Here is a 27,767-nt window from a genome sequence, read left to right on the forward strand (position 1 = left end):
ATCTCATGAAATGGAAGACAGAAATAATTGAAATTGGGGATTCTTAGGGAGATTTTGGTCATAAAAACCAAGGGGAATAAAAGCTTTGATTGATATAAACTAGATAACTCTAGTATCATAAGGCTTATTGTGTTTTTAGCATTCCCATTTATACTATTTCAATATGGTTCATACATTATCATGGGAATTAGGAAGTTATGGAACTAATTTTCCTATAGACTCCATGTAATTTTCATATTCTTATATTTTTTATTAATTTTTTAAGGTGCTCACTCCTTTGTTGAAGGGAAATGGTGAGTACTTCTCCTTGTATCAGCAAGAAGTGCAAACATATACTCGAGAAGGTTTTTTTATAGAGTTTTAGGTGGGCCTAGTCAGCGAAAGACAAGTATATAATGGACAAAGACCAATAGTATGCATCTCAACTAAGTAGGGTGGGTATAGATGTTATAACAAGAGGATAGTTGGCTAGGGGTGGAAGGTGTGATCAAGGCAAGGGGGGTGATCATCAGTCCTAGAGGAAAAATAGAAATTTCCCATGCATAGAGTTTGGGACAAGTTACAAACACGTAGGCTAAAGCATATGGTCTTCCACGAGGTTTTATACAAATCGGGCTCATAACATTATTAAATTAATTATTGTATGGGATTATAAAATCATAATTAGGCACCTTTGTAAAGGAACTATCCCTATGGATGTGAAATTAAAGTCCATCCTTAATCCTATCATGCACATTCTTTTCAATTTTACAGACTTTGCTAGATATCATGTTCTAAGACACATTAACTAGTATGTAGATAGGATGACAAATGTTGGAGTTGAGGCGAAAAAGGGAACCTTGCTCATAAATGGGAAAATACGCCTTCATCCAAATCCATAACTATGGCAGGATTAACCAAATCTACATGAATCAAATGTCTAGCCACGTGAAAGGTGTCATAGGAAGGATGGGTATGTCAAGTTTTATATCATTCTTGGGGTCATGTATTTGCTAGGAGTCACAAGTACACTAAGAAGTTAATGGATGCATCTCAGATCTTGATGGTGGGAGTTTGGTTGCACCAAGAAGGGGGTTGACACAAGCCTTCCCTTTCTATTCTGGGGGATGACAAGAGTTGCCACACTCCTTTGATGTCATATCTATTTATGGTTGATGGATGTATTTGGGATCTATCTACCTACTTCCTCATCAAAGAGAGATGAGGTAGACCTAGCCCTCATTGGATGTGATGACAGGGGTAAGCTTTGGGGTTTTAATGGTGGTTTATTATCTACAAGTCTCGGATCTTACAATTGTTAGTAAAACAGAGGAGGATTATGGCATGTTTGGTCTTGGGTAAATTAATATGGTTCTAGGTGGCAACATTGGGAATTTATGGTAGATGGATTGCAGCAAACAAGGGATAAGCTTACCCTTAGGCTCAAAACTATCTAGAAATTTTCCAAGAGAATTTCCAATGGTAATAAGAGTGTCAGCGTCCCAACAAGGAAGAGGAAGGTGAGGAAGGCGGACTAAGGAATAGTTGATGGGATGTCAAATTCTGGATCAAAATCAAGGGTCCATTTGTTTAAATAGAGGCCTCTCGAGCCGAAAAAACGTGTACTGTTTATGAATATCAAGTCCTTGCCTCCTTTGGAGCTTAGAAGGAAAATGAAATATCCTCTCTCATTGGCAAAAAAATCAATGGGACCAAAGAAAAACCTAGACCAAGTTTTCTCTATCCAGTCTTCAACAATGTTTGGAGAGGGCCACATTACACTGCCCTATCGTGCCTCTTTCAGCAAGGGTAAGGGTTTTGACTTGAATTTTTTTTTCAAGGAAGCTCCACTATAGGAGCATGATCAGCTTTCTTCACAAATTTTGAGGATGGTTGAGATGATTTTATCTTCTTCCCCCATCCGTGAACAAGTGCGTTGAACGTTGAGTCCATTGGGCTACCTCCAGGACCCAATGGTATTCTTGCTGACATTGTCAGGGTTGGTCACTAGGAATCTGGAGCAGAGCACGAAAGTCAAGATTTGATTTGTTGATACACAAGTGCATTTCCAAAATTCGCCCACAAGTTTTCCTCTAAATTGATTGATATAAAAATCTTCTCCAATTTTATTAAAAACACCAATTGGGGTTGCAATGTTTCCTCTAAAAAATTCTAGGTTGCAGTGCTTCCTCTAAAAATTTATGGGTTGTTCGTTTGCGAATTTTAATTAGGTGTAGGTAATTTTATTGTGCAAAATTTATTGTGTTTCTGGAAAATTTCTATGATGCATTTCCTTGGGCATAATTCTCGAGAAATTTAACCATTTAAATTAAACATGATATTACACTTTTAGACTTATTTTGGAGTTTGAATTTCACTGGGTAGTATTTTGCATCTAAGAGTTATTAATCAATTCTAACCGATTTCTAACTCCACTTACTTCCAATTCACTCCATCTTAGGATATTTTGCTAATTTTGGGTCTCTTGATGTAATTTTGACTTTATTTGCCAACAAGGGAAAGTGCTTTTGAGTGTTACTGAGGGCGTGCACATAGAAACCCAACCTAATTTGAATTGGTCAGCCTCCAAAAGAGTATATATTGTGTTTATGTTCAGCAATAACATATCAGATTTCAAGAGAGAGTATATATTGTGTTTATGTTCAGCAATATCGTATCAGATTTCAAGAGTAATTTGATTTGTCTCCTTGATTCATTAGTCAATTTCTCGCAGATAATCTAATATTTTTCACATTTTGTAATTATGCTTAAAACCCAACAAGATATAAATGTGTTTCAATACTATCCAACAAAGACCAAACTACAAACATTTTGAGTAAGTCTCTGCCATTAAAAGATAGTGTTAATTTCATATTATAATGGTCAATTAAATATTAAACAAAGGCATCACTAAAGTCACTTTGCCTTTAAATTATTTTATATTTTTATACTTTATTTCACTTTAATATGCTTCCCGATCCAATTATTTATAGTGGATTAACTTGACTAGCTTGCAACCCTTCATACAAAGCTTCAACTTGCTCATTATGAATGTAATTTTGGTTTTCTTTGTATTCATGTTATTTTTACATTTATTCCACCAGCTCGCTAGGAACTCACACTCACCCCGTCCATTTTTAACATGTCATTCAAGTGGGCCACACAAAAATGGAAAGATAATCCACAACTCAACAACTCACAAACGAACTAGGATCTCGTGATGTTACAATAGTCTTGTAAGTTCTTTAAAACTTTTCTTGTGCCTTGTATTTTCATCTCATAGATGTCTAAGAACATGGTCATCTTCCTTTTGTGAATGAATTATTTAAAATAAAAAGCTTGTATTTTCATCTCATAGATGTCTAAGAACATGGTCTTCTTTCTTTTGTGAATGAATTATTTAAAATAAAAAACCTAGCAATCCTTGGAGACCTAAAATACTCCTGGCCATAAAATAACTTGGCATAAAACTGATGCTATAGAGAAACTTCTAAACCAATCCACTTATTCTTGGATATCTATGAAATAGGCAAAATATGATATCTAACATTTTAGGTAAACATTTTTTTTGCAAATGGAGACCTATAATACTATCCTAGCCATAAAATAGCTTGGCATAAAATTGATGTTATAGAGAAACTTTTATACCAGTTTGCCTATTCTTGGAAATTTACGAAATAGGCAAAAATATAATATCCTAAACATTTTAGGTAAGTTATCTTTTGCAAATGAGCTGATATATAGCTTCTTATGATTCTTCTATCCCATTATAGTAAACAATCAATGTTTTTGTCACAACTAACATCTAAATTTATATTTTTCCCACTGCTTTTGTAAGTAACAAAACATTTCAATTGCTTAATAAAAAGGGGCAAGAGTCAAAAAAACAATATTCTTTCTTCTGTCTGAATACCACAAGAGGATTTGAACCTGTTACATTTTTCAGAAAGTGCCATGGCAATGTTCCCATTTCAATTTTTCAATAAAAAAACAAAAGCAAAAGTACAATATTCTTGTCTGCTAGCCACATAGGGTTTTAAACTGGCTACCTTTTCGGAAAGTGCCTTAGCAATGCACCCATTTCAATTTTTCAATAAAAAAGCAAAAGCAAAAAAACAATATTCATCTTTTGTCTGCTAGCCACATAGGGATTTGAACTGGTTACCTTTTCGCAAAAAACACCTTAACAATGAACCTATACACCCAGAGATTTGAACTGGTTGCCTTTTCGCAAAAAAACACCTTAACAATGAACCCATTCACCCTCAATTCAAAACCCCGAAAAAATAATAATAATAATATATTTTAACTAGTAATTTTTTAATGAAAAAAAAAATTATTAAAAACAATACCTCATTAACACTTTATATTAAATTTCAAATTATATAAATAAAAATATTTACCTTTCCAATTTAATAAATAAAAATATTTACCTTTCAAATTTAAAAATGGTAAAAAGCATAAACTTTACCTCCAACAAAATACAGAATGCTAAGATTTTCATTACAATTCTAAGTGATGAAATTATAAGAAATAAATACATAGCCATTACATTGAAATCAAATTAAAGCCAGGTACAACCACTTTCGGTAAAGATGGCATTGAAATAAAATTAAAGTCAAGCACAACTACATTAAGCTAAACAAATAAACGTTATTTATCATTTAGGAAATGCAGGAGCGTAATTCAATTCCAATTTTATCACAGGTATCATCCTACTAATAAATTATTTAAATTTTATTATTAAAAACCGAGGTATTAATCAGCCAAACTAATGAATGTCTTCAAAATATTCGAAATAACATCTAGGTTCTTTCAAAAATGGTAGTAGTAACAAAGAGATTGACGCCTGCAAACAAAACACAACTCCAATAAATGTGAGGAGGGAGAGTCTCCTCAGTACACCAAGTGCCCTACAAGTGGCAAAAATGATTTCGTTTTGCATTTTCTAGCATGGCCCCAGCAAAAACATGATGGGAAAAAATTGACATCGTTTATTGGGCATCATTGTACCCTTATCCTAAGGGATTTTATAGGCCAGACATATTAACCTCATTATCGGATGGCAATGGTTGTGGGAATATCATAATTGATGTTGGAAACGATAGATATAATAGTTTCTGGAAGTTTTGATCTCATATTTATGGTTACTTACATTGACTATTAAATTGTTGCCAAATGCGCAAAGGAAACAAACAGAGCGCATGAGAGTCTTACTTCGCCGTCAAGGCAACATACAATGCCTTGTGAAGGGTGTCAAGGCACTCTCAAAAACAAATCTACATCCAAGGCCATCTTGCAAACCAGAGATAGCAGTTCTGGTGGCAGAGGCAACAGTCACTGGCTCTCGTAGCTTCCTTGATACATTCCTATGCCCATCCTGCTATATATATCCCAAAAAAGAGGACAGATGAAAAGCAACCAAAATTAATGAGTTTTCCACCCACTTAGAGATGGACCACAAACGATGGAAATGGCATCTGTCGTGATGGCTTGAATTTCAGGCAGCTAGTGTATAACTAGCATTCTGGCACTAACATGGATTCTCGTACTGTTTTATTTTATCCTGAGTACTTCTTGAACTATTATTAACCGAGAGGGTTAAGGTTTTTCATTATGCCACCTCTTTACCGTGTAAGATCTTTGCAAGTTAAAATGCTTGTATGAAATTTTTCTACATTTCGATTCTAGCCCGCCAGAAATTTCAACATAAATAAAACAAGTCTTGGAACATGCTGTTTTTATGTAATATGCCGTAACATATTATATGCATTATCTGTTTCCACAAATTTGGCATCACGTTTCATATCTTCAATTCAAAAACATCATGGCGCTCATATTGCTCCAGTACCAATCAATGTCCAAAATTCAAATACAAGATTTGGGAATCAAGAGCCATTGTATATTCGCTTGTATAGAACTTCATTGTTGAAATTAGTAAAAATGGAGGATAAAAAGGTACCGATAATCATGGTACACCTAAATCACAGAAGATAACCAACCACTGAAGATAACCCACTAGAGCTAAACTTCAATCACACTGAAAAAGCTCTTGAAACCAGCTCCAGGCAGTGATTTGTCTGAAACTGCTTAAACTGCATGTTTGAATTGCACACATATCATCTAATAAGTGATGTGCAGTATGTCAATTGGGTTTATCTCAGGTGGTGTGGAAATGATTGCTATCCTCCCCACCCAGGTTCAATTCTCATATGTGACATGTTGAGCTCATAACAGGTATATTGCTGTAATGGCTTCAAACCTTGTTGTTCACTGGCCTTGTGCCTTGAAGATTCTAGGGTTTTCCCTGGGTACCATCCTCAAAATGAGGGAAAGTACTCATGGTTTTTCCTGGGCTTTGAAACCTGGAAAAAAAAAGTGCCTTACTATATAATCTAGCCTCACAATTAAAGATCAGTAAATACTGCAAAGGAATTCCATTAATACCAGTACAAGAGAAAATGCCAAATGCCAATTCCGATGACATAATAACCATGAGAGATGGCACAGCAAAGAGTTGCTTTGGTGAATCATATTGATGCTTTCAATAATCACATATTTACTTATCCCAGAATGTCTAAAGATGATGATGTTTGGCCACCTTTGGTTACTTAGTGCTTTGGAGTCCAAAATTGACAGACTGAGGGCACTTTCTAAGGACATCTCAGACTAACAGTGTACTTTAGAACTTTTCAAAAAGGCAAGAATAAAACAACTATTTTGGGAGAATCTGGTATTTTCCAGACAATCCAAAGAAATTAAGAATAAGAAAACTTCAATTTCCTTCCCAGATTATTTCTGTTACAATCCATAAATCATGGAGCTCATCAGAGGAAAAAAAAGCTGCAAAACGTGAAGCGATCCCCATATATGCTCAGGAGTCAGAACATTAGGCTGTCATGATACAGGGGCATCTGAATTTGAAGAAGGCTAGACTTTGTACGTGGAAACACACACATCAAGTGCTTCTCGCATCCAATCATATCTACATTGTGCACGTGCCTCATCAATTGCAAGCTGCAAAAGGAGAGATATGCAATTGTAATAAAACACAAGACTTCAGAAAGACATAACCCTGACTTTATTCTTCATACTGTTACTATTCATAAGAATTATCAACTTCGAGTGACACTAAAAACCTATATATTACCAATAGTGCCATAACGACTAAGGCCAAATTTTATTGCAACATTTCAAGGAACGATTGTTGCTCGAAAGCCAATCTTACAAAATGTGACACTAGTGTCAAGTTTCATGGTATTCAAAAAGCACAAAAAACTGAACGTCTTACCAAAGGTGATCACTAGTAGAATATGTCAAGTTTCAGATTATTCAGAAAACAAAACACTTTGATAGTGGAAAGCCATTACCCTTGGCACCTGACAGATTTATCATTCATTTTAAGAACAAGAAGTTAAGAAAAAATTTAAGCTGGACTTTGGCCTGAAGACAGGAAAGAACAGTTATGTGGCAGAGAAATAATAAACCAATAATGACAACATTAGATCTGAAGGAAGAAGTTAAATGTGCACAACATTTGTAGAAAACCTAGAGTTGAAAATAAAAGAAAACAGACGTACATAGCATATGACAAAAAAATTAACTTTACAAAAATGCACAATACAAATCATACATCATGGGAAGATCTCATAACCAAGAAAACTGTTGTGAAAAATATAAAATTTGACAGGAAAAGCATGACAAGGATAATTAAATATCAAAAATGGGCATGAAGGAAATAACATACAAAATGGAACAAACCTACAAAAGAAAAATAAACTAACGAAACAAAGAACACACAAAAAATAGAAGAAATAAAAAGAAAGGAACTTATTGGATGACATACTAACCCATTTGCGTTCCCGTGCATCTTGTTCAGGCCAGGATTCCAGTTGCTCAGTAACACACATTGCAAACATCTCTGCTCTGCATAAGCCTTCTGGACTGTATTCATCCCGGTGGCTTTTGCTTCTGAACTTCCACGAGCCCAACTTTCCCTGTAATAAAAATATTAAATATTATTGATCAAAAAAGAGGAATGCATACCAGTATACTTTTCTCGCATCACAACAGACCTTCATAAACTTAATATGCCAAACATATCCATACACTGCAGTGAGATCCTGACAGGGAAGACAACTGTAACGACCATACCGATTATTTTAAACCCTTAAAAAGCTGCTATCAATAGTCTAGCTATGGAGAAAATCATTTAGAGCTGCAGTCTGAAATTTTATTCAATAAAACCATCGTATTGGGAATCTAATAGATAAAGCTTATATCTAGCCTCTCAAACAAAGAAGTCCTAAACCATTCGTAGCTAGGCCAGTTGTATTAATTCATTTGAATCTCAAGCTCACTTTCTTTTTTGTCTGGACCCTCGAAAGATAACAGAAGTTCTGTTTTCTATTTTGGTATTTTTTTAAATATATTCAGAAGTACAAATTTTATTTTTTTTAGCCTAAAGAACATTGCAATACTTTGAACACTCCTGAATTCTACTCCCATTTTGTCGACATACCCAAATCCATTTTTTTAATTTAAAATATTTTCAGAAATACAAATTCTACATATTTTAGCCTAAAGAAAATTGTAATGTTTTGAACACTCCCATGTTGTTAGCAAAGCAAATCCAACAAACCGCTCAAATCCTAAAGATGCACACAACCATACTCTGCAGAATAATATTTGCATTAAATAATTTACAGATAAAATTATAAAAAATAAATAAAAGGAGAAACGAAAAAAAAAACTACAGATAAATAGCCTTCCAATTAGAAAACTAGGATGGTTCCAGATAGAGGTCAGTTAAATGTCTACAGCCTACATACCCATCAAGATATAATATTTCAGGATCTCAACACTAAATCTAGTAAAAACCATAGCTTAACTTGCCTTGAAAGCAGCATTGGCTGAGGCATTGATTCTTGGAGGCTGGGACCAAACAATGTGAAAAGAGAGACAAGTCAACCAAAACAGCTCCAAATTGGAATCCTGAAATACCAGTGCTATTATTTTATGGCACCTTTGAATGTAGTCCAGGAAACGTGGGTGGGGTAAAGGTTGTCTATTAGGAACAAGTGTCAGGAGGTCTGCAAGTTATGATTGGGTGTCACAACAAAATCTAGCACCGCTGTATGGTGTAAAGTCTCAAGGAAAACCCCAAGACTAAGTGCCTAATCAAACCTTTCGGTAAATGATGTCAAGTAAGCACAAAATCAAAGAGGGAAATTGCATGAAAATATAAGTCGATAATGTCTGCCATGCATTCCACAAATCTGCCTTAGCTTGCTAGCTTTTATAGCAGAAAAATATTTTGGAAGGCTACAGCTACCATGCTTAAGCATCGTTATGAAAGTGTAAAATATTATTTAACAACAATTAGGTTTATAATTTATTAAATGAAAGGTTAACACAACAACAATAGCAAGAATAGGGATAACATCCTCACATTTCTCTATCAAAATGACACATAACAGGTATGCATTTCTGAAACGGAAACACACTGGAAATGTGACCCCCAAAAATTTGGAATTGGGGAAACGTGATATAGCAATCATTATGAAAAGAAAGAACATTTAAATGACAAGCAATGTTCCACCATCACTTATATTGGGATCCTCATCATTAGTATCTCTAGGGACATCAGTCAACACCATCCAATTTTGATAAAACTACCTAATCCAAGCTTTAAAATATGCTACGAAAAGCCTAGCATGCCTAATCAATGATTTTGGTTTGAGTGAAGGGTACATTTTTGCTAAGGCCATGACAGAGGAGTCAAACAAGCAATATCACTAACATTGAGGTACATAAAGGGCTTGATGCTCTCGATTAACTACCAATTTCATACCCTCATACATCATAGAATCCAGTGTTGTGGACATCACAATAATATTGAGACATCGCGCTTTTTTCAAAGCGCCAATGTTTTTGGCAATTTTTTCTCCCGAAAAAATTGTGATATTATTAAATTGTAACAAGAAAAGGCTTCATTTGACTTGTGCCTTAATCAAATGGAGAAATTCGAATTTCCACATCAGCGGGATGACTTGAGTTGCAGTTAGCAGGAGTGACATGGACAAGTCACTTAGTTAAGTTAGTCAATTCGAGTTTGTGGGCAAGAAGTAGAGTTGTGCATGGGTTGATTGCTAATATCTAGTTGAGTTATAGTTAGTGACACTCAGTTATCTGAGCTCTAGTCATGAATAGAGTAAGTATGAGTTCAGTTGAGTAGCTATAACCGTTGTTAACTCATTGATCTTTCATTTAACTAGTCAATTTACTAAAAATAACCCTAGTCATGCATGCAATTCGAATTGCCTAGTTGAGTGGAGGAAAAAGGCATCAATGTAATTGTTATTGTATACTAGTGAGTGTACAGAGTTTGCATGTAGCGAGGTAGCAAATTTCCTCAAGAATTGCACAAGGAAATAGGAGCTTCCTATTCTTTAGGAGAAAGAATTGCACAAGGAAATAGGAGGAAGTTGGAGGCCTATTTTGGCTAAGTGTTGGTCAAAGCAGGAGATCAATATTGCAGTGCGGGTTGAGCTTCAAGGATTGAAGTTGTCATTATAATTGATCATCGTCTCATCTGATATAATATAAACAGAGGAGGGTTCTTCCCAATTGGGTTTCCCAATAAAAATATTGTGTTCATTGTGATCGAATGATTGCATGTGTTTCAATTGTATGTTTTCCCTTCCGCAAATTGAGTAGAAGAAATTTGTGTCTATTGATTTCAGTTTGATTTCATTAGCAGCTGCAAATTTCGAGTTATTTCTGCAAATATTATCATAAAAAGTGTGATATTATCACGACATGATCGAAAAAATTGGCCGCCTGTGCCCAGGTCTGTTTATAAAGTTAATTTTTGGGGCTTTTTCCCCTCATTTTGCGAACAAAGGTTGAGTTAGAGAGCAAAGGAACAGGAGAACAAATTTCTTATGCTTAAGGAGGAAAAAACCAATGATATTTAGGTTCCATCTCAAAAAAATTACATTGTGGACCAACTTTCTTGAACAGGTAGCACCCTTGCAGGTATGGGCATCAAATTCAGCCCTATTTTTTTTTGTTCTCTTAATTTTTCCTTGGGTTTCAGTCACCCATCTATTTTCCATGATTTTGTTAGGGACATGGAGTGTATTTTTTTGCCATTATTGTTTCATTGAGTGGAGAGGGTTTCTTGATTGTAAAAAAACATTGAATTTTACCTTTTAAAATTCTTCTGGTGCCCTAGGTTCTATCTTACATTAAAGAATAAACATGCCAATACATTTGGACCCTATGTGGGAATATGGTGAACCTGATGGGGGGTTCGATAGACAAAATTTGAGTTGAAAGTTGTAGGAAGCATATGACAGGGGAATATCCCAATTGAAATACCACCTTGGACAAATTTTGGGACATGACATAGGACTTTGCCCAGAAGCATCTTCAGAAATCATCTGTATTGCTATCATATCATTAGATGATAAAGATTCTACCAAAAGTAACAAGGAAGCTATGAAGTTCTACTTCTTCAGCAGCAGCTTCTACAATGGCCAACCCCACATCTACCTCATCATTTTTTGTTCCTAGAACCACACATGGTGCACAATTGTCTATCAATTCAAGGCTTAAAAGGAAGGAGAAGGAAGAAGCTGACAAGTTGGTGGGTAGGCATTTTCTATGAAGTGGCATTCCTTTCAACATTACCAAAGAACAATCCATTTTACCAAGCTATGTTTGATGCTATTGCTATTGTTGGACCAAGATACAAAGCCCCTTCCTATGATGACTTGAGCGACTCTATTCTTCAAAATGAAAAGGTCAATTGCACTGCTAGATTGGAGGAATTCAAGGCATCATGGGAACACACAAGATGTTATGTCAGATGGTTGGACTGATCAAAAGGGTAGAACCCTTATTAACTTCTTGGTTAATTGTCCCAAGGGGACAATGTTTATGAAATATGTTGATGCATCTACACATATCAAAGATGCACGATTATTAATGATTTGTTGGACATGTTCATTCAGGAGGTAGGTCCACAAAAAGTTGTCTAAGTCATAATGAGCAACATTACAAATTATGTTGCTTCATTTGATAAGAAGATACATCAATAACAAGGAGTTGGTGCATCCTGCTATTACACAATTTGCCACTAGCTTCATATCTCTTCAATCTCTCTTGAATGCTATGTGGGATGTGAAGAGAATGTTTCTTTCAGAGGCGTGATGTGTTTCATCTTTTAGCCGCAAACCAAAGGGAGAGGCCATATGCAATCTAGTTTCATACCAGGAGAGCTTTTGGGCGGGAGGTGTGTGCCATTATTGAACCTTTGGTAAAGGTTCTTCGATTAGTTGATGGAGACAAACCTACAATGAGCTACTTGTATGAAGCCATGGATAGGGCCAAAGAATTCATCCGCAGCTATTATGAGGATAAGGGGGATGATGGGTTTGAGAAACAACAATTGATATGGAGAGTGATTGATGAGCGATGACAAGGGGGATGATGGGTTTGAGAAACAACAATTGATATGGAGAGTGATTGATGAGCGATGGAACAATACACTCCATCGTGCCATTCATGCTACAGAGATCTACCTCAACCCTACATTTTCTTTAGTTTCAGAATTGATGCTGAGGTGACGGATAGATTCTTTACTTGTGTTCATAAGATGGTTCCATCTCCAAAAGAACATGCGAAATTTCTAAAGAAATGGAGATATACATGATGAAAAGTGGCACATTTAGTTTTGACATGGCTTTCATGGATGGGAAGGCCAAAATGTCAAGTAAGCTTTAGTTTGTTTCAAATTTCATTATCTCTTCATACTTTGCTTCAACTTTCAAATTTCATTTTTTTCTTATGTTTCTCTTATTTGTTGTAGATTTGTGGACAAGCTGTGGTGGCAAAGTACCCAAGTGCTCATCCAAACATGTAGCTCCTCCATATGTGAGCATAATTGGAGTGTATTTGAAAAAATACACACCAAGAAGCACAACAGGTTAAAAATTTTCAAATTAATTTTTTTAATTCATTAAAAATTATAATTTATTATTTTATAATTATTAATTTATAATTTATGACCCTCATACAGGTTGGAGTCCCAACGCCTTAACAACATGGTCTACATATAATACAATCTCCCATGGCAACTTCAAAAGAAACCTAACGTGGAGGCCACCCCATTGGATAGGACGACAACACTGCTACATGGAGGGTTGAGGCCAACAAACCTGTCATGGAATCGGCCCCTGATTGGTTGGAGGAGGCACCGGAGGAGGTAGCAACTGCAGGGGAGAGAGAGGTAGGGGAGGAGGAGGGGGTGATACCACCTACCATGGTCACCAGTAGAAGATGTAGTCTACCTCCACCTACTTTTTCTAGTGGATATCAAAGTCCAATGCCAACCCAAGGGCCTTCTCATTTAGAGGAAAGCCATTACGTTTTCTCGAAAAAGGGGTAGAGGAAATCATTAATTAGAACTTACTAACTTAGTGGTTTACATATCTAATTTCATTGTATGACTCATGATGTGAGATAAAGTTATTATATTTTTTGTTAATATTTTGAGGCTAAGGCTAGACTCGGGATTCAAGACATGATTCACTGTTATGTGTGATGTAGCACTAGACATCTTATACATTAGTTTTCTTTTCATATTTATGTGCAATGCATTTATTTTATGTTGTGGATGCTTTAGATGCTAAAAAAATGAATATTTTTGTATTCTCTTGTTTTGTCGATGTTTGTTGATTTTTTCCCAATTTTTACGCTTTTTTCATTTTCTAGACACTTGTCGATATTATCTCGATGTTGATGTTTGCAACACTAATAGAATCTAATGAAAATAATACTGAAATTTTGAAAAATGTTAAGCCTGCTGAATTTTGAATAGGATATGAAATTCTACTTTTTCCATATGAAATTTGATGAGGTTGGAAACACTCTCAAACATCCTGAAACAATTAATGGTAATTCATAATTCATAATTTCATTTGAAAACACATTGTACAGATATTGAAATGTGTTTCATTTTGTATGAAACACCTTTCTAACATGTGAAATGCATTTCATATGAACTAAAACATTTTTCAATCGCATTTCATAATTTCAATATGCAAACGCAGGTGATATGTAGGGGGGCATGTTTCCTGCAGTAAAGTTAGATCCTTCCTCAAAACATGCTTGACCATGTCACAAAATGTGGACACAAACCTCTCAAGGAGAATGCCCTCCTCCAAAATAGGAATGAGTTACACCAAGAGTCTCCGAGAGAAAGCCTTCAACTAAAAAAGGACATGAGAACTAGGTCAACATGCAAGCTTCCCACAAGAATTCACCCTCCAAAAATGGATACATACAAAATACAATAAAATAATATCAAACCTAGGACATTTTGTTCAAGGGTCCACCTAGAACTTAGAAGAGCTCACAAAGTATGCCCTCCATGGCAAAACGATAAAATAGTCCTCCTAGAAGAATGCTCCATAACCTATATCCAAAAATAGCAAGTGGTCCACAAATTGCATGTAACCAACCCACATGTGTGAATCCCAAGGTAGTTTGGAATGTGCAAAGTGCCAAGTAGATGGAGCATTCCACAAGAAAGGGATTCAAACCCCAAAAACAATAAGTGGACCATATCCAACAAGACAACTCAAAGGTGATGGGAGCAAATTAGGAATTTGACCATGCCAAAACCCCATGAAATAATAAAATATATACCTCGAAGAAAGAATAGTAGGAAGACCAAGCAAGAGCATGCAAAAGCCAAGTCTGGCCCTCCAAGTATGCCCCACGCCTCCCAATAAAATCCCTCCATAACCACCTCCAATAAAATAACATATGTGACAAGTCAAATAGTTGAGGGCACTCTCCAGTGAAGGTCAAAAGATGACACCTATTTTGAAAAATATCCATATAGTAAAGATAAGAGAGCACCTAGGACAAGTGCACATTGGAAAATTGTGCCATGTAACTATCTCTACCACCCAAACAATAATAAAATATCTCCATGTGAAGTGCGCCATAGAAAGGAGAGCCCAGGTGGTTAGAACTCATCCATGCCAACCAAAACCAAGTGTCATTTCCCAATACCATCAACAAATCCCATCAAACCATGTGCATAAGAGAGTGTGCACCCTAAGAGAATGTTCCATAATAAGCTTGAATAACCTCCAAATAACCCCTCCACGAGTAAACAACCATCAAGTGAAGTAGGATGCTTAAGCTATTGAGCTCCAAAGTAATAACTTATAAAATGGATTTTAACCATTACATGGTTAAAACAACCTCAACATGTATGCACAAAAGTTAGTGTTGAAACAAAACCATAGTCCAACATCCCAATAGTCACCAATTGATTAAATCAAATTTAACATTTGTGCCAATGAAGATAAGATCCAACTCCTAGCAAAAACTACTATGATAACAACCCAATGACAAAATAGATGATCCACCTAGGTTTGAACCTAGGGCACATCACCAAAGAACTAAAGCATCATTGATACTTCATCAAATCTTAGGAAAGGCTTCATCATCAATGTAGTGCGCCCCACCCTCCACCCCCCCCCACATTCTAACTCCAACTTAGGAAGAAGTACATCAATGAGGGCACTAACATCATCATACACATTCCTCCTATGACACATCACCAAAGGACTAAAGCATCATTGATACCTCATCAAACCTTAGGAAAGGCTTCATCATCAAAGATGTATGTAGTACCCCCCCCCACATTCTAACTCCAACTTAGGAAGAAGTACATCAATGAGGACATTAACATCATCAAACACATTCCACCTACATGATGTCCAACAATGTTATAATCTTAAGTCACATCACCTATGGAAATACCACCAATGCATAGTGCACTACTACATCACATCAACGTCATAGGAAAAGGGGACAATAGAAATGCTAACCCATTCCCACCACATTAACACAAGAGGACCACGTAGACCACCGCACCTGTGAGGGCGCTAACATTTGTTAGTTTTTGGTAGCATCGGATGTGCTCTAGCCATGAAAATTGGTGGAGAGGCTAAGGCACATGATTTCTAAAGAACCCAAAAACCGTTTGGTGAAACTCCACCTAGATTGTATTTTATTAAAATAATTAATATTTTTTATGGGGTTAACGGGGTTCCTACGTCTAAACTTAGGAAAATTAAAGTATTAATGGGTATTAATCAAAATATGGGTGAGACTGTTCTAGAAAGCAGATCAAGTCAAGTTTTAATCTTAGTCGTTGATTAGAGATTTAATCTCGCTCGTTGAATTCTCAATGAGAAAAGTATAAGGAGGAGGTTGGGGTTCATTTAGAAACATAAACACAGAGAACAGATTGATCTGGAGTTCGATTTTTGGGGCTAGGAAGCTGAGAAATTCGAAGAGTAGAGGCAGAGAGAAGCTCCTGGAGGCAGCGCAGCAACTAAGAGGACTAACGCTGGCCAATCTGGGCCCAAACAGGCCTAACACAGAGCCAGAAGGGCCACCAGCGCAGAAGCAAAAGTTACCCTCCACGCAGAAAGCCAAAACTGTCGGGCACTGTCAAAACAGCCGGGAAGGTTGACGCATTAGGCAGAAGAGACAGTGCAGAGCCTGTAAGGCTAACGCATGGCCTACACAGGGCCAGCACAAAGGTAGCCGGGGTTAGCCAATTTTATTGTCGGATCAGTCGAAATCTGTCGGGTGAAGTGAGGTAAAACTCACTCAGTTTTCCGCCATTGTATTTTCTCTATCACTAGATTGTCAAGAGGGCATCCAGCATTTGTATTCACAATTACTGCATAATAATAGAAAACCCTCAGAGTCGTTGCACTGGGTTTCCCACATTGGGTTTTTCCAGGGACTATTTTGTCCAAAAATAATTGTGTCCTATGTATCTTGTTCTTTGCTCAATTTTCTGTGTCATGTAGTCAAATTTAAAGTAGTGTAGGCTACAAAAGTAATTTGCTTCAGTATTCAGAAAATAACTTGATGAATGTATATTAAAATCAAGTAGGTGAAGTAGATTCAGATTTGCTGCAGTAAGTGTTCCTTGAGGATAAGGAATTTTCACATGGTATCAGAGGATTGATTTTGAAACAGGAAGAGCAGATCCAGCACAGAGAGGCCAAAAGTTGCACTTGGCAGCAATTTGAATCCCGTTGAAGGGATTGCGCAATCCTTGCCGAGAAGGAGAGATTCCGAGGAATCTCTCTCTCTCTGAGAGTCGACAAAGAGGTATGGTTTCCGGTTCGTGAGTTTGCATAGGCAGAGGGAGCGACGCAGAGCCTCAGCGCAATGCTTAAAGGGCGCAGTTTCTATGGAGGCAAAAATCCGACGGAAAATAGCGAAGACACAGAAGAAGAATTTTCTCCTCAGATAAGTTTTTGCCAAAAAGTTCGAATTTCTCACTTGCTGGGTCGCTGAGCAGTGTTGAGTAGTGACTAGAGGAGTCAACTCGACAGTTGCGTGAGATGACATCGAATAGGCTCAAAGATCAGGACAGGTTGGAAGGAGCTTCCAACTATGTCATATGGAAGACCAGAATCTTAGTTGTTCTAGAGGAGTATGATCTCAAAGCCTACGTCAAGAATGTTGTGGTTGCTCAAGTTAACAATGATCAAAAGAAGAAGTACAAGGCTAAGCAGGGGAAGGCAAAGAGGTTCATACTCGATGGAGTTCGAGATCATGTGGCCTCACACTTGCAGGGTAAAGATACAGCCCGAGAGATGTGGGAAGCTTTGTCTTCACTATATGAAGGCTCTTCCGAATAGTGGAAGATGTACGTAGAACAGAAGTTGTTGTGGACATTGATGCAAAAGAGAGGAGTTAACTCCTATCTTCAACGTCTTCAGGTCACTAGAGATCATCTTGTTGCAGTGGGGTCTACTCCTTAGTCTACCGCGATGGTAAGGACGGCCCTGAATAGAGTCTCGGATGAATAGCAAGTCTTCATCCAAAGTATATTGGGCAAGGAAAGACTACCTTCATGGGAGGAGATGTGGGCATCTCTTCAACAGGAAGAACTAGGGAGGGACTTTGTAAAGGTCAACCTCAATGGTAGCAGTGGGAGTGGCATGAAGACCAAGGAGGAGGAGGAGAACACAACTCTAGCATCAAAGGGACAGCAAAAACAGAAGCGGAAGGACATTTTGAAGGTGAAATGTTTCAAATGTGGTGAAATGGGCCACTTTGCATCCTAGTGTCCTTTGGAGCAAAGGATAAGGATGAGAAACATGATCCTAAAGCTACTCCAGCAAAGATTGACGAAGATGAGTTCGCCATGAGTGCCACGCATCTCTAGGAGGGAAATGGGGCGATATTGAGCTGTAGTCGAGAGGACTACATGTGGGCAAGATCCTTGAGGTGTCCACCTCTTGGATCAAATCATTGCTACGAGAACCCAAGATTCAACAGTAGCAAGATGGACTTTTTGTCAGATGATGCAGTGGGTTGGTTGGAGAGACAGATGCAGTAGCCTGAGACCAGAGACTGATCAGCACAGGGCAAGGTTGGCAGCAGTGCAGAAGTCAGCAACAGCGCAGAAGATTCAGAAGTTCAGAGACTAGTAGCAGTCAGATTCCATCATTCACATGGTATTATGTTGAACACAGTTAGTTCAATAATTTTGGGTGTTTTTCAGTTGCTTCTCTCAGCAACTGAGTTGCAGTACGAATGCAGTGTTACCAGTCTGAGTGCTAGCAGCATAGCAGATGCAACATTTGAGAAGGAGTTGTAGTACAGATGCAGCAGTAGCAGTGGCAGTGTCATGGCCAGCAGCACAGAGTTGGTGGCAACAACAGTGCGGAAAGGAGATGCTTCAGAGACAAAGCAGCATGCAATTGGACATTGTTGCTAGAGCACATTCCTCACTAAAAGGGAGTGTTAGTTTTTGGTGCATCGGATTAGTTCTAGCCATAAAAATTGGTGGAGAGGCTAAGGCACATGATTTCTAAAGAACCACGAAAACGTTTGGTGAAATTCCACCGGGATTGTATTTTATTAAAATAATTAATATTTTTAATGGGGTTCCTAAGTCTAGACTCAAAACTTCGGAAAATTAAAGTATTAATGGGTATTAATCAAAATATGGGTGAGAATGTTCTAGAAAGTGGATCAAGTCAAGTTTTAATCTTATCCGTTGATTAGAGACTTAATCTCAGTCGTTGAAGTCTCAACGAGAAAGGTATAAGGAGGCTTGGAGTTCATTTAGAAACACACACGGAGAGAACAGATTGATCTGGAGTTTGATTTCTGAGGCTAGGAAGCTGAGAAATTCGAAGTAGGTGATCAGTTGCAGCAGAGGGGCAAGGATAGTTCGGGAGTACTGACAAAGAGGCAGAGAGAAGCTACTGGAGGCAACGCAGCAGCTAAGAGTACTAACGTTGGGCCAATCTAGACCCACGCAAGCCTGACGCAGAGCCAAAAGGGCCAACGCATAAGCAGAAGTTGCACTCCACACAGAAAGTCGGAATTGTCGAGGAACTACCGGAACAGTCGGGAAGGTTGACGCAGTAGGCAGAAGAGACATCGCGAAGCTAACGCAGACCCTGTAAGGCTGACGCAAGGCCAACGCATAGGTAGCGGGGGTTAGCTAGTTTTGTTGCCGGATCAGTCGGAATCTGCCGGTTGAAGTGAGGTAAAACTCACTCAGTTTTCCTCCATTGTATTTTCTCTGTCACTAGATTGTTCGGAGGGCATCCAGCGTTTGTATTTAGAATTACTGCATAATAATAGAAAACCCTCAGAGTTGTTGCACCAGTTTTCCTGCATTGGGTTTTTCCGGGGACTATTTCGTCCAAAAATAATTGTGTCCTATGTATCTTGTTCTTTGCTCAATTTTTTGTTTCATGTAATCAAATTTAAAGTAGTGTAGACTGCAGAAGTAATTTGCTTCAGTATTCAAAAAATAACTTGATGAATGCTAGGTTGCAAGAAACGTTGAAGGGTCTGTTTCCAGCCGGAAATGAAACGGAAATGAGGAAACTCATACCCTACGGCGTCGAAACTCGTTTCCGGCCGTATTGGCCCATTTTTCGAGGAGGAAACGTGTTTCCAGGCCGTATGGTGGAGTTTCCTCTTCTAACTTGACTTTTTCTTGTATTTTTTTTTTAATATTTTTGCTTCTAATTTTTTATTGGGGGACTGTTGGGTAGGGCCGGCCCCGCGTAACAATTTTGGGGCTCAAAGCCCGAAATTTTGGGTAAAGGTATGGTAAAGACTAATGTTAAAGCCTATGGCCCTAGTGTTGATATGCAGTTCATGGTAATCTTAAATTCTTAAAGTAAAAGTGACATTCTCCTTTATTTTTCATTTTCATCCTTTTAATTAAATTTTTAACATTACCATGAAATGACTCGGGATGTTTGAGAGTGGTTTTGCCCTCATTGGATTTCATATGGAGAAAGTAGAATTTTAGATCTCACTCAAAATCCAGCAGACTTATATGTTTTTCAGGATTTCGGGATTGGGGGGATTGCAATGTTTCCATTGGATTTTGTCATGTACTAGGGTATGGCACTTGTATTTAATCAAGAGAACCAAGCCCTCTATGCAGGGGAGACTCCCAATAATCAAGAGCACATAGGGTACTAGGGTATGGACCATGTAGACCACCCCTCCCAGTGACTAACCAACATCATCACATCAAGACACAATGCAAAAATCACTAGAAAACTCCAACAATCATGAAACATCTATCTCCTAACACAATCATCTAATCACATCATAATGAGATAACATGCTCCATAACTAGCAAATATGCAACCAAGGGGTGATCAACAAGATAACCACATGTGAGAAGACCACTAGACCAATAAACATAATCATCCAACAAAGGAGAAGTGAAGTTGCTCCAACCAAAGACCTCCACCAAGTGATCCAATGCCATGAAAAGAATGGACTCCATGAAGGTGAATCCCTCAAGTTAGTCCAATACTCCAAGATACCAACCACAAATCTCCATCAATGTGATGAAGATAATAATGTGGAGCTTCATACAACATGAGGTGCACCAAGGTGTCAGTGGTAACAACTTTGCAAAGGTCCAAGTAAGCATTCTACATCTTTAAGTAATCACTAAATCTGGTTTCCATTATATAAACATGCAAAAGCAAAGGCGCTCTACTATTATGCCTATTATACACCATACATATAATTACATCAGTTAAAAAATGCCCATTCAATTTCCAAAGGCAATTCAGTTCAATAACTGTTAGTGACTAGACATCATGTGCATAGATATAATGGTCCCAATGACTGTTGACATCCCTATTGTTTGTAGGCTTCTGATGGAGAAAAGGTGTACACAGGTAGATCGCTGACTTGTGCACATACAGGATGTCGTAGTGTGCATGCGAGTACAAAAGTTTGTGCACGCAATTTTAAATTGATGTGCTCAAAAGTTGTATAAGCTCTACAGGAACTGCCCATCAATAGAGATGGTGGGCTGCCAACATTGCCCAAAGAACCCAAGGGAAGAGTACACCTTGCATGTACTTCACCAAAAATACAAACATATGTTGGAATTATTGGTCTAATTTTTACTTGTGGCCACAACCCATTTATATGTATCATTATGCCCTTGTTATCAATGTTATCAGAGCAAAACTGTTGACCAAGCCGATAGAACCCCCAAACCAAGAACTAGTCAAAACCAGACTGGACCCATAAAAAAGGCCAAAAAACTAGTCAACCAAAAACACATAATTTTCCAAATTTAAAGAAAAACATATATATTCATGTGCATCCATTCAAATCCAAGCCATTTATACACAAATGAGCAAAAGTTGTCATTTATATAACATGTAAGGGTGCACATAACTAAAATAGGACTAAGTGCAATATATCTCTGAACCAAAAATACATCAAAAAACAGGCCCTAGATGGTCTCTAGCATCCAAGAAAAATCATGCTACAACAAATACCTACATATCATCAAAATCATTGCCTATATTGGGATCTTTGTCATCAATATCACCATCTAAGCATTAAAATAAGATAGAAAAAGCTTAGCATGTCATGTAAAGATTTTGTTTGAGTAACTGGTACATCAGCAGGTTCATGATAGAGGAGTTCAACAATCAATGCCACAAGCATCAAGGTACATAGAGTGCTTGGTACTCTTCATTAAATGCTAGTTCCATATGCTCGTACATGACAAAATCCAGTGGAAAACATTGCAAACCCCCAAATCCTGGAATCCTGAAAAAAAAAAAAAATGTTAAGTCTATTGGATTTTCAGTGGGATCCAAAATTGTACTTTCTCCATATGAAAATCCAATGAGGTCGGAACCACTCTCAAACATCCTAAGTCAATTATTGGTAATGTTAAAAAGTTAAGTAAAAGGATGAACACGATCCTTTTACTTTAAGAATTTAACATTAACATTAATTGCATAGCATTAGTAGGGCAATATGGTCAAATACTAGGCTTCCCCACAAATAAATTGTTTTGTGTTCAAAAGATCCTTGGTAGCATTATAAAAAACCAACCGATTCGGTGAAAAAAGGTCGGTTTGGTACCAAGCCAACTAGTTCTATCATGAAACTAGTTCTATCCGCGACACTAGTTTTTACTTGAAAACAGTCAAACCGGCTAGTTCAATCCAGTTCGATCCAATTGTGATAACACTGCTTGTTATTATGGCTAGGGCCATATTTTATTTCATTTATTGTATATCTGGCTCATGGTTGAGGCCGACCTTGTCAAATTTGATATGTAGGCTCAACACCCTCTTGGGGTGTGTGTCATTGTTAAGTGGGCTCTCATTTGTATCATCTTATCTTATAATCTTCAACTGAAATACACAAAAATGTAGCTTTCATTCTCGAGAGAGATTGTTGTTAGTACAAAGCATATCACTAGTATGACTCCTGATGAGAAATGGTATGCAAAAAGCCTTGCATTTCTCATTTCAAAATTTTGGATTACAGTGCATGGGCCCATGCTCCTACTGAAAGGATAAATACACCTGCATCTCCAGACTCCTACACTTTCGTTGGCTACAATGAAACTTTTTAGGGATACTAATTTTATGTCCCCAACACTAATAAGGTGGTTGAATATAGGAAGGATATTTTAACGAGGTTCCTATTCCTAGACCATCAAGATCTTTCCCATTACTTCATTCAAAAAATTCTTCAAATGAATCTCAAGCTTCAACATACTTCCATGAGTCATGCTTCTCCTCATCACCATGTAGGTCCTCTTCTAGATGATTCCTACCATGTTTTAATGGACCATTCTCCTTCACAAAATCATGTTGGTCCTCTCTCTACTTCTATGAGTACTTCTCAAATACTCGTATAGTATCTGGGTAGGTTCCTATCGCTAATGTTGCCCCTATTGATGACTCATCTAATCTTCCTATTTCAAAAATATCTACACTTTTTCAAGTTACTATTGTCAATAGCTCATTCAGTGCTCATGTTGCAAATGGCAATGGTCTTACCAGTGACTCATCCAATCCTCATGTTGCAGATGATCCTAGCAATTCAACACAATTATTCAATGATGATGGCAACAACTTACATGATTCATCTGCACCAATTGTTCTTCCTTCAGATAAAGCCATCTCCACTCATGTTGATGCAGCAAAGTTTCTTGTTGCTCCATCTGTGTGTTATGAAGAGGAATCCCCATCACATAACATTCTCACTTAGATCACTAATTATTTTCAAGACAAATCTTATGCATTTGAGTTTCTTGTTGGCCCATTTAAGCACTATCATGAATCTTTTCCATCACATGCATTGCTCTAGTTTTTTATGTCCATATTGAACTACAACATCTCACATATTCCTCACCTAGACATCTTTGGAGCTAAGCGTCGATTAGTCTTGATGGCTTTCTCAAGAAGCAAAGTGAATTTCAAGGATGATGATATGACCCTCTACTCAATATTAAGGGAAGGGTGGAGGAGCAATAAATTGTAGAAAAAAATTTAAATCTCATAGCCTTCCTAGTTTCAAGTTATTTTGCATAGGTTTAAGGCCCACAACCCCTATAATTGCTAGTTGATATAGTGTCATATCCTTTCCTAAATTAATTTGGAACAAGACTAGTTATTGCATTTTGGGGCCAATTTTGGAGATAGTGGGGCCCATTCGATTTTATTAAGAGAAGTTATTTTGTTGTGGTTAAGTTCTACATGGGGGCCACCCACATAGGGAATATGCACTCCCTAGTTCGAATTGCTTGGAGGGGAAAAGTTGATGGTTAAGTGAGAGCCCACAATGGTGGGAAAATTGAAAGGAAATGTGCTCCACGAAATTATGAAAGGAAGGCAGCGCTCCTCATTTCATCATCTTTTAGCATATCGATTTCTCTTTGGTTGCTCAAGTTGCTTAGCCGAGTCACTTGTTCAGCTCGAGTTCTTCAAGCGAAGAGCTCACGCTTTCTTCGAGGACTTTGAGTGCCACCCTAAGAAGGCTTTTCTTCATTCTTCCAGAGGAGGGATTTCATTATTATTTCCAACGGTTGTATTCATCTTCTGGTGGTGCGTATTACTGGAGGACACAGTGAAGAGGAGGTCGAGTTTGCTTGAGGTGGCTTGTCATAGAGTTTGCTTGGGAGATTTTCTGGAGAGTAGGCCTAAGAGATTTGTTGTCAGCTTGGAGAGTTTGGGAGTTAGAGGAGAGTGCTTCTTTGCAGTGTGATTTTTGCACTTCATGGGCCAGCACAGAGGCAGCATTTGATGCACACATGGGAGGTAGATTATCAATCTTTGAAGTTGAACTTTGCCAGAGAAGTTAAGGGAAGCATTTGTGGAGGAGATTGCTTCATTTTCAAAGCTTGGGAGGAAGATTTCATTGGTGTCCCTTGCAAGTCGTGTTCTTGAGTAGTTTGGAGGGTGTGGGGCATATTGGAGGTTGATTTTGGAAGGTCAAAATCCAACCAAACCATTTCTGGGTTTTTCTGGGTTTTGTGAATGTGGTTAAAATTTCAAAATTTTCCGAGTGATATTCGGGTGTGAAATCCTCATTCTTATAACAAGGCGAATTGCTAGTAGCTGGGGAATTTACACCAATTTATGGGTCCGACTTTGGCTTGGAGATAAGCCAAACCCTTTCTGCATTTTTCTGGGTTTTTCGAGGTTTTTCACAAGGATCCCAAATATGAAGTTTCAGCGTTTTCTGAGCACCAAAGACGGGGTTTCTTGCAGTTCCTTTCCAGCCAGCAGTGCAGTTTCTAGGGACAGCACAGAGCATTAGAGGAGCAATCATTTCCAGCTTCGAGATTATTGTTTTATCACCTGGGTCCTGTCAAGCTTGCCCTTGAGGCAAGCCCAAGTGCATTTCTCCATATTATTGTACTTGCTCCATTTCATTAATAAAATGGCTCAGTTGGTTCTCACTTCTGGAGTTTTAATGAGCATTTGTTGATTGTTTTAATTTCCTGTGTCACAAATCGATTTTGTTTTGCATATCATTGTTTATTTAAGTTTGGAACATTACATATAGAACTCTTAAATGCAAATTTATTTGAAACACTTTAGAGCTACCTCTACCATTTTGTTTTCAGTTGATATGAGAAATAAAACAAGCTCACACACATCAAATTTTACACAGTGTTTTTTGGTCGAATGAGACTGAAAAACCCACAAGTGGAAAACCAGTTCGAAAGGAGGACTTTAATTGCTCTTCAGGAAATTTTTACACGACAGAGATAAAGTCAAACTTATCTCCCCTTTAGCTTGATGAAGTCACTACCAAATTACATAGAAAATCGAGGCCCCACACAGTCATAAACTCATACTAATATATTCTTTATTTTCTATGCTTAAACTCCACTTAAAATGGCTTAATTTTGGTGTTAAACTGAGCAAGAAAGTTCTGCAGATTTATGCCTCAAGTCTGACTGCAAGCTACCTTTAAAAGTACGTTGTAGGCCCAAAAAATACGTTGGTTGTCACCTAGATTCTCGGCCCCTATTGACTGTAAATATGGCAGAAAAAAGGTAATCGAACTACCCCTCTTCATTGTTATAAAAATGTTGAGTCTCACAATCAACCACACCACAAAACCAAGATATCCCTACTATTTTGTCCAGCCAACACAAGAAACTTGGCCTGCAAAATCTAACCCAAAAATCTCGGGATTCATGCTTGTCAACAACACCAAACTCGGGTTCTTCTTTAGTGTTCATTTCCTCTACCTCAAACCTGCAAACTCATCCTCCTCCTTGTTCCTTTCACACCTATCCTCAAATCCCATGAGAAGAATCAATGGAGTCTCCCTCCTTTGCTCCTACTCGAGCTCCTCCTTCTCTACCTCCTATGCTCTTTTGAAATCCCATGAGAAGAATAACCCTTGGCCTTTTCTCTTTTGTCCTCTTTTGTCTTCTCTAAGTGAAGAGAAACCTAACCCTAGATATCTAATGGCTCAGATTAAATCTCAGCTCATTAGATCAAGGGTAGAGATCATATCCCTCTCTTGACCCCTTTATTGTTTCCCACCACTCCATCTTTATCTCTGAAGTGGATATGCTCACCCCTTGGTACCATCCTATTACCTACTACTCTCACCAAATCACCACCCAACCTCTTTGGTGGTCTACTCTCCTTCACTGACTCATGTGCTTCCTTCAAGGTACCATAAAGCCTTCTCGGCTTCCTCCTCCCTGAAGAAGTCTCTTGCACAATTGTGGGAGCCTCATCTCCATCCCTTGACACCCGTGGCCCTGATGAAGATGCTCATGTGACCTGTAATGATCCTAAACTTTGAGTTCTTACAGTGTGAGACCCTGCACCTAGTGATCTTGCACCTGGTGAACCTGTTATCCCTGAAGTAGATGAACCTCCTGACCTCTGTGTACCACCTGAAGATCCTCATACCTGTAGTGCACTCCCCTGTCCAAGAGCCTGTTGCTCTACAGGATCATCCTCCCATGACCTTTTCACAGTCCTAGCAAGTTGAAACATGAACCTGTAAAGTCTCCCCTCACAAACACTTATCACTCTAGCATATACCATGCTAGATCCCTTGGGATACATCAACACTTGTCTATCCCAGAACACCACAACATATCCCCTATCCTCAATACAGGAAACTGATATAAGGTTCCTCCTCAGCCCGAGTACATAAAGGACTTCCCTCACATTCAGTAGTGGCAATGACTCTTCCCTCTGAAAGGATACAGTCCCCACTCTTATCGCTCTAACCTTGGTGTCATCTCCAAGCACCACCTCTAAGTTTATATCTTTTGTAAGACTCATAAAGTGCTCCCTCACTACAGTCATATGGCAAGATACTCCACTGTCTATAAGCAAGACACTCGTGGATATAACATCGGTGGCTAAGCTCACCACCAGTGTAAACTCTGAATCAAGCCTAGAGGTGAACTCCTACACCTTGGCTGATGTTGCCACATCCTTCTTCCCCTTCTTCTCAAGACACTTGTGGATGCGTAGTGACCCAATCATCCCACAAGCAAAGCATATAACTTTGTTCATGTCCTTCTCCTTTATGTTGCTTGACCCCACTCATGGACCCCTTCTTCTTACCCTTAGTCACAAGGGAAACATTCTCCTCCTCACCTACCCCACCACTTTGGCTACCACTCTTAGCATTCCTAGTCTCCTCCTAGATGAAATCATCCCACATCCTCCTCCAGTCTGGAAAATGCTCTCTAGTAACAATGCCATGTATGAATCCATCCCACTGGTGGGTGAAACCATCTAGTGCGATCTTGACCAATTGGTCCTCGAGGATAGCCTCTCTCGCAGTAGCCAACTCTTCTCTCACTTGTGTAATCTTGGTGAGGTATGAAGTCACATTGTTGGTCTTAGTCATCTTGGTATTTC

At 38.1% G+C, this 27,767-nt stretch overlaps 1 protein-coding gene across 2 annotated transcripts in view; it reads right to left on the reverse strand.

Annotated features, from left to right (window-relative positions):
- Positions 1 to 6,481: 6,481 nt before the first annotated feature.
- The window catches only part of NUDT16 (nudix hydrolase homolog 16), a 35,881-nt gene continuing 14,595 nt past the window's right edge, over positions 6,482 to 27,767 (reverse strand). Inside the window, exons 4-6 of one of the 2 annotated variants that reach the window (XM_089385781.1) lie at positions 7,830 to 7,976; positions 7,271 to 7,358; positions 6,482 to 6,996 (exon numbers count right to left, since the gene is read on the reverse strand). In XM_089385781.1, the coding sequence (XP_089241907.1) occupies positions 7,308 to 7,358; positions 7,830 to 7,976 (198 nt within the window). In that variant the 3' untranslated portion in view covers positions 6,482 to 6,996; positions 7,271 to 7,307. The remainder of the gene's footprint in view (positions 6,997 to 7,270; positions 7,359 to 7,829; positions 7,977 to 27,767) is intronic. The other variant, XM_089385780.1, reaches the window with a different exon arrangement.

The sequence above is a fragment of the Pinus tabuliformis genome, chromosome Q, assembly GCF_031772625.1.
Source record: "Pinus tabuliformis cultivar Carrire ecotype Pingquan chromosome Q, CPIR1, whole genome shotgun sequence".
Classification (NCBI taxonomy): Eukaryota; Viridiplantae; Streptophyta; class Pinopsida; order Pinales; family Pinaceae; genus Pinus; species Pinus tabuliformis.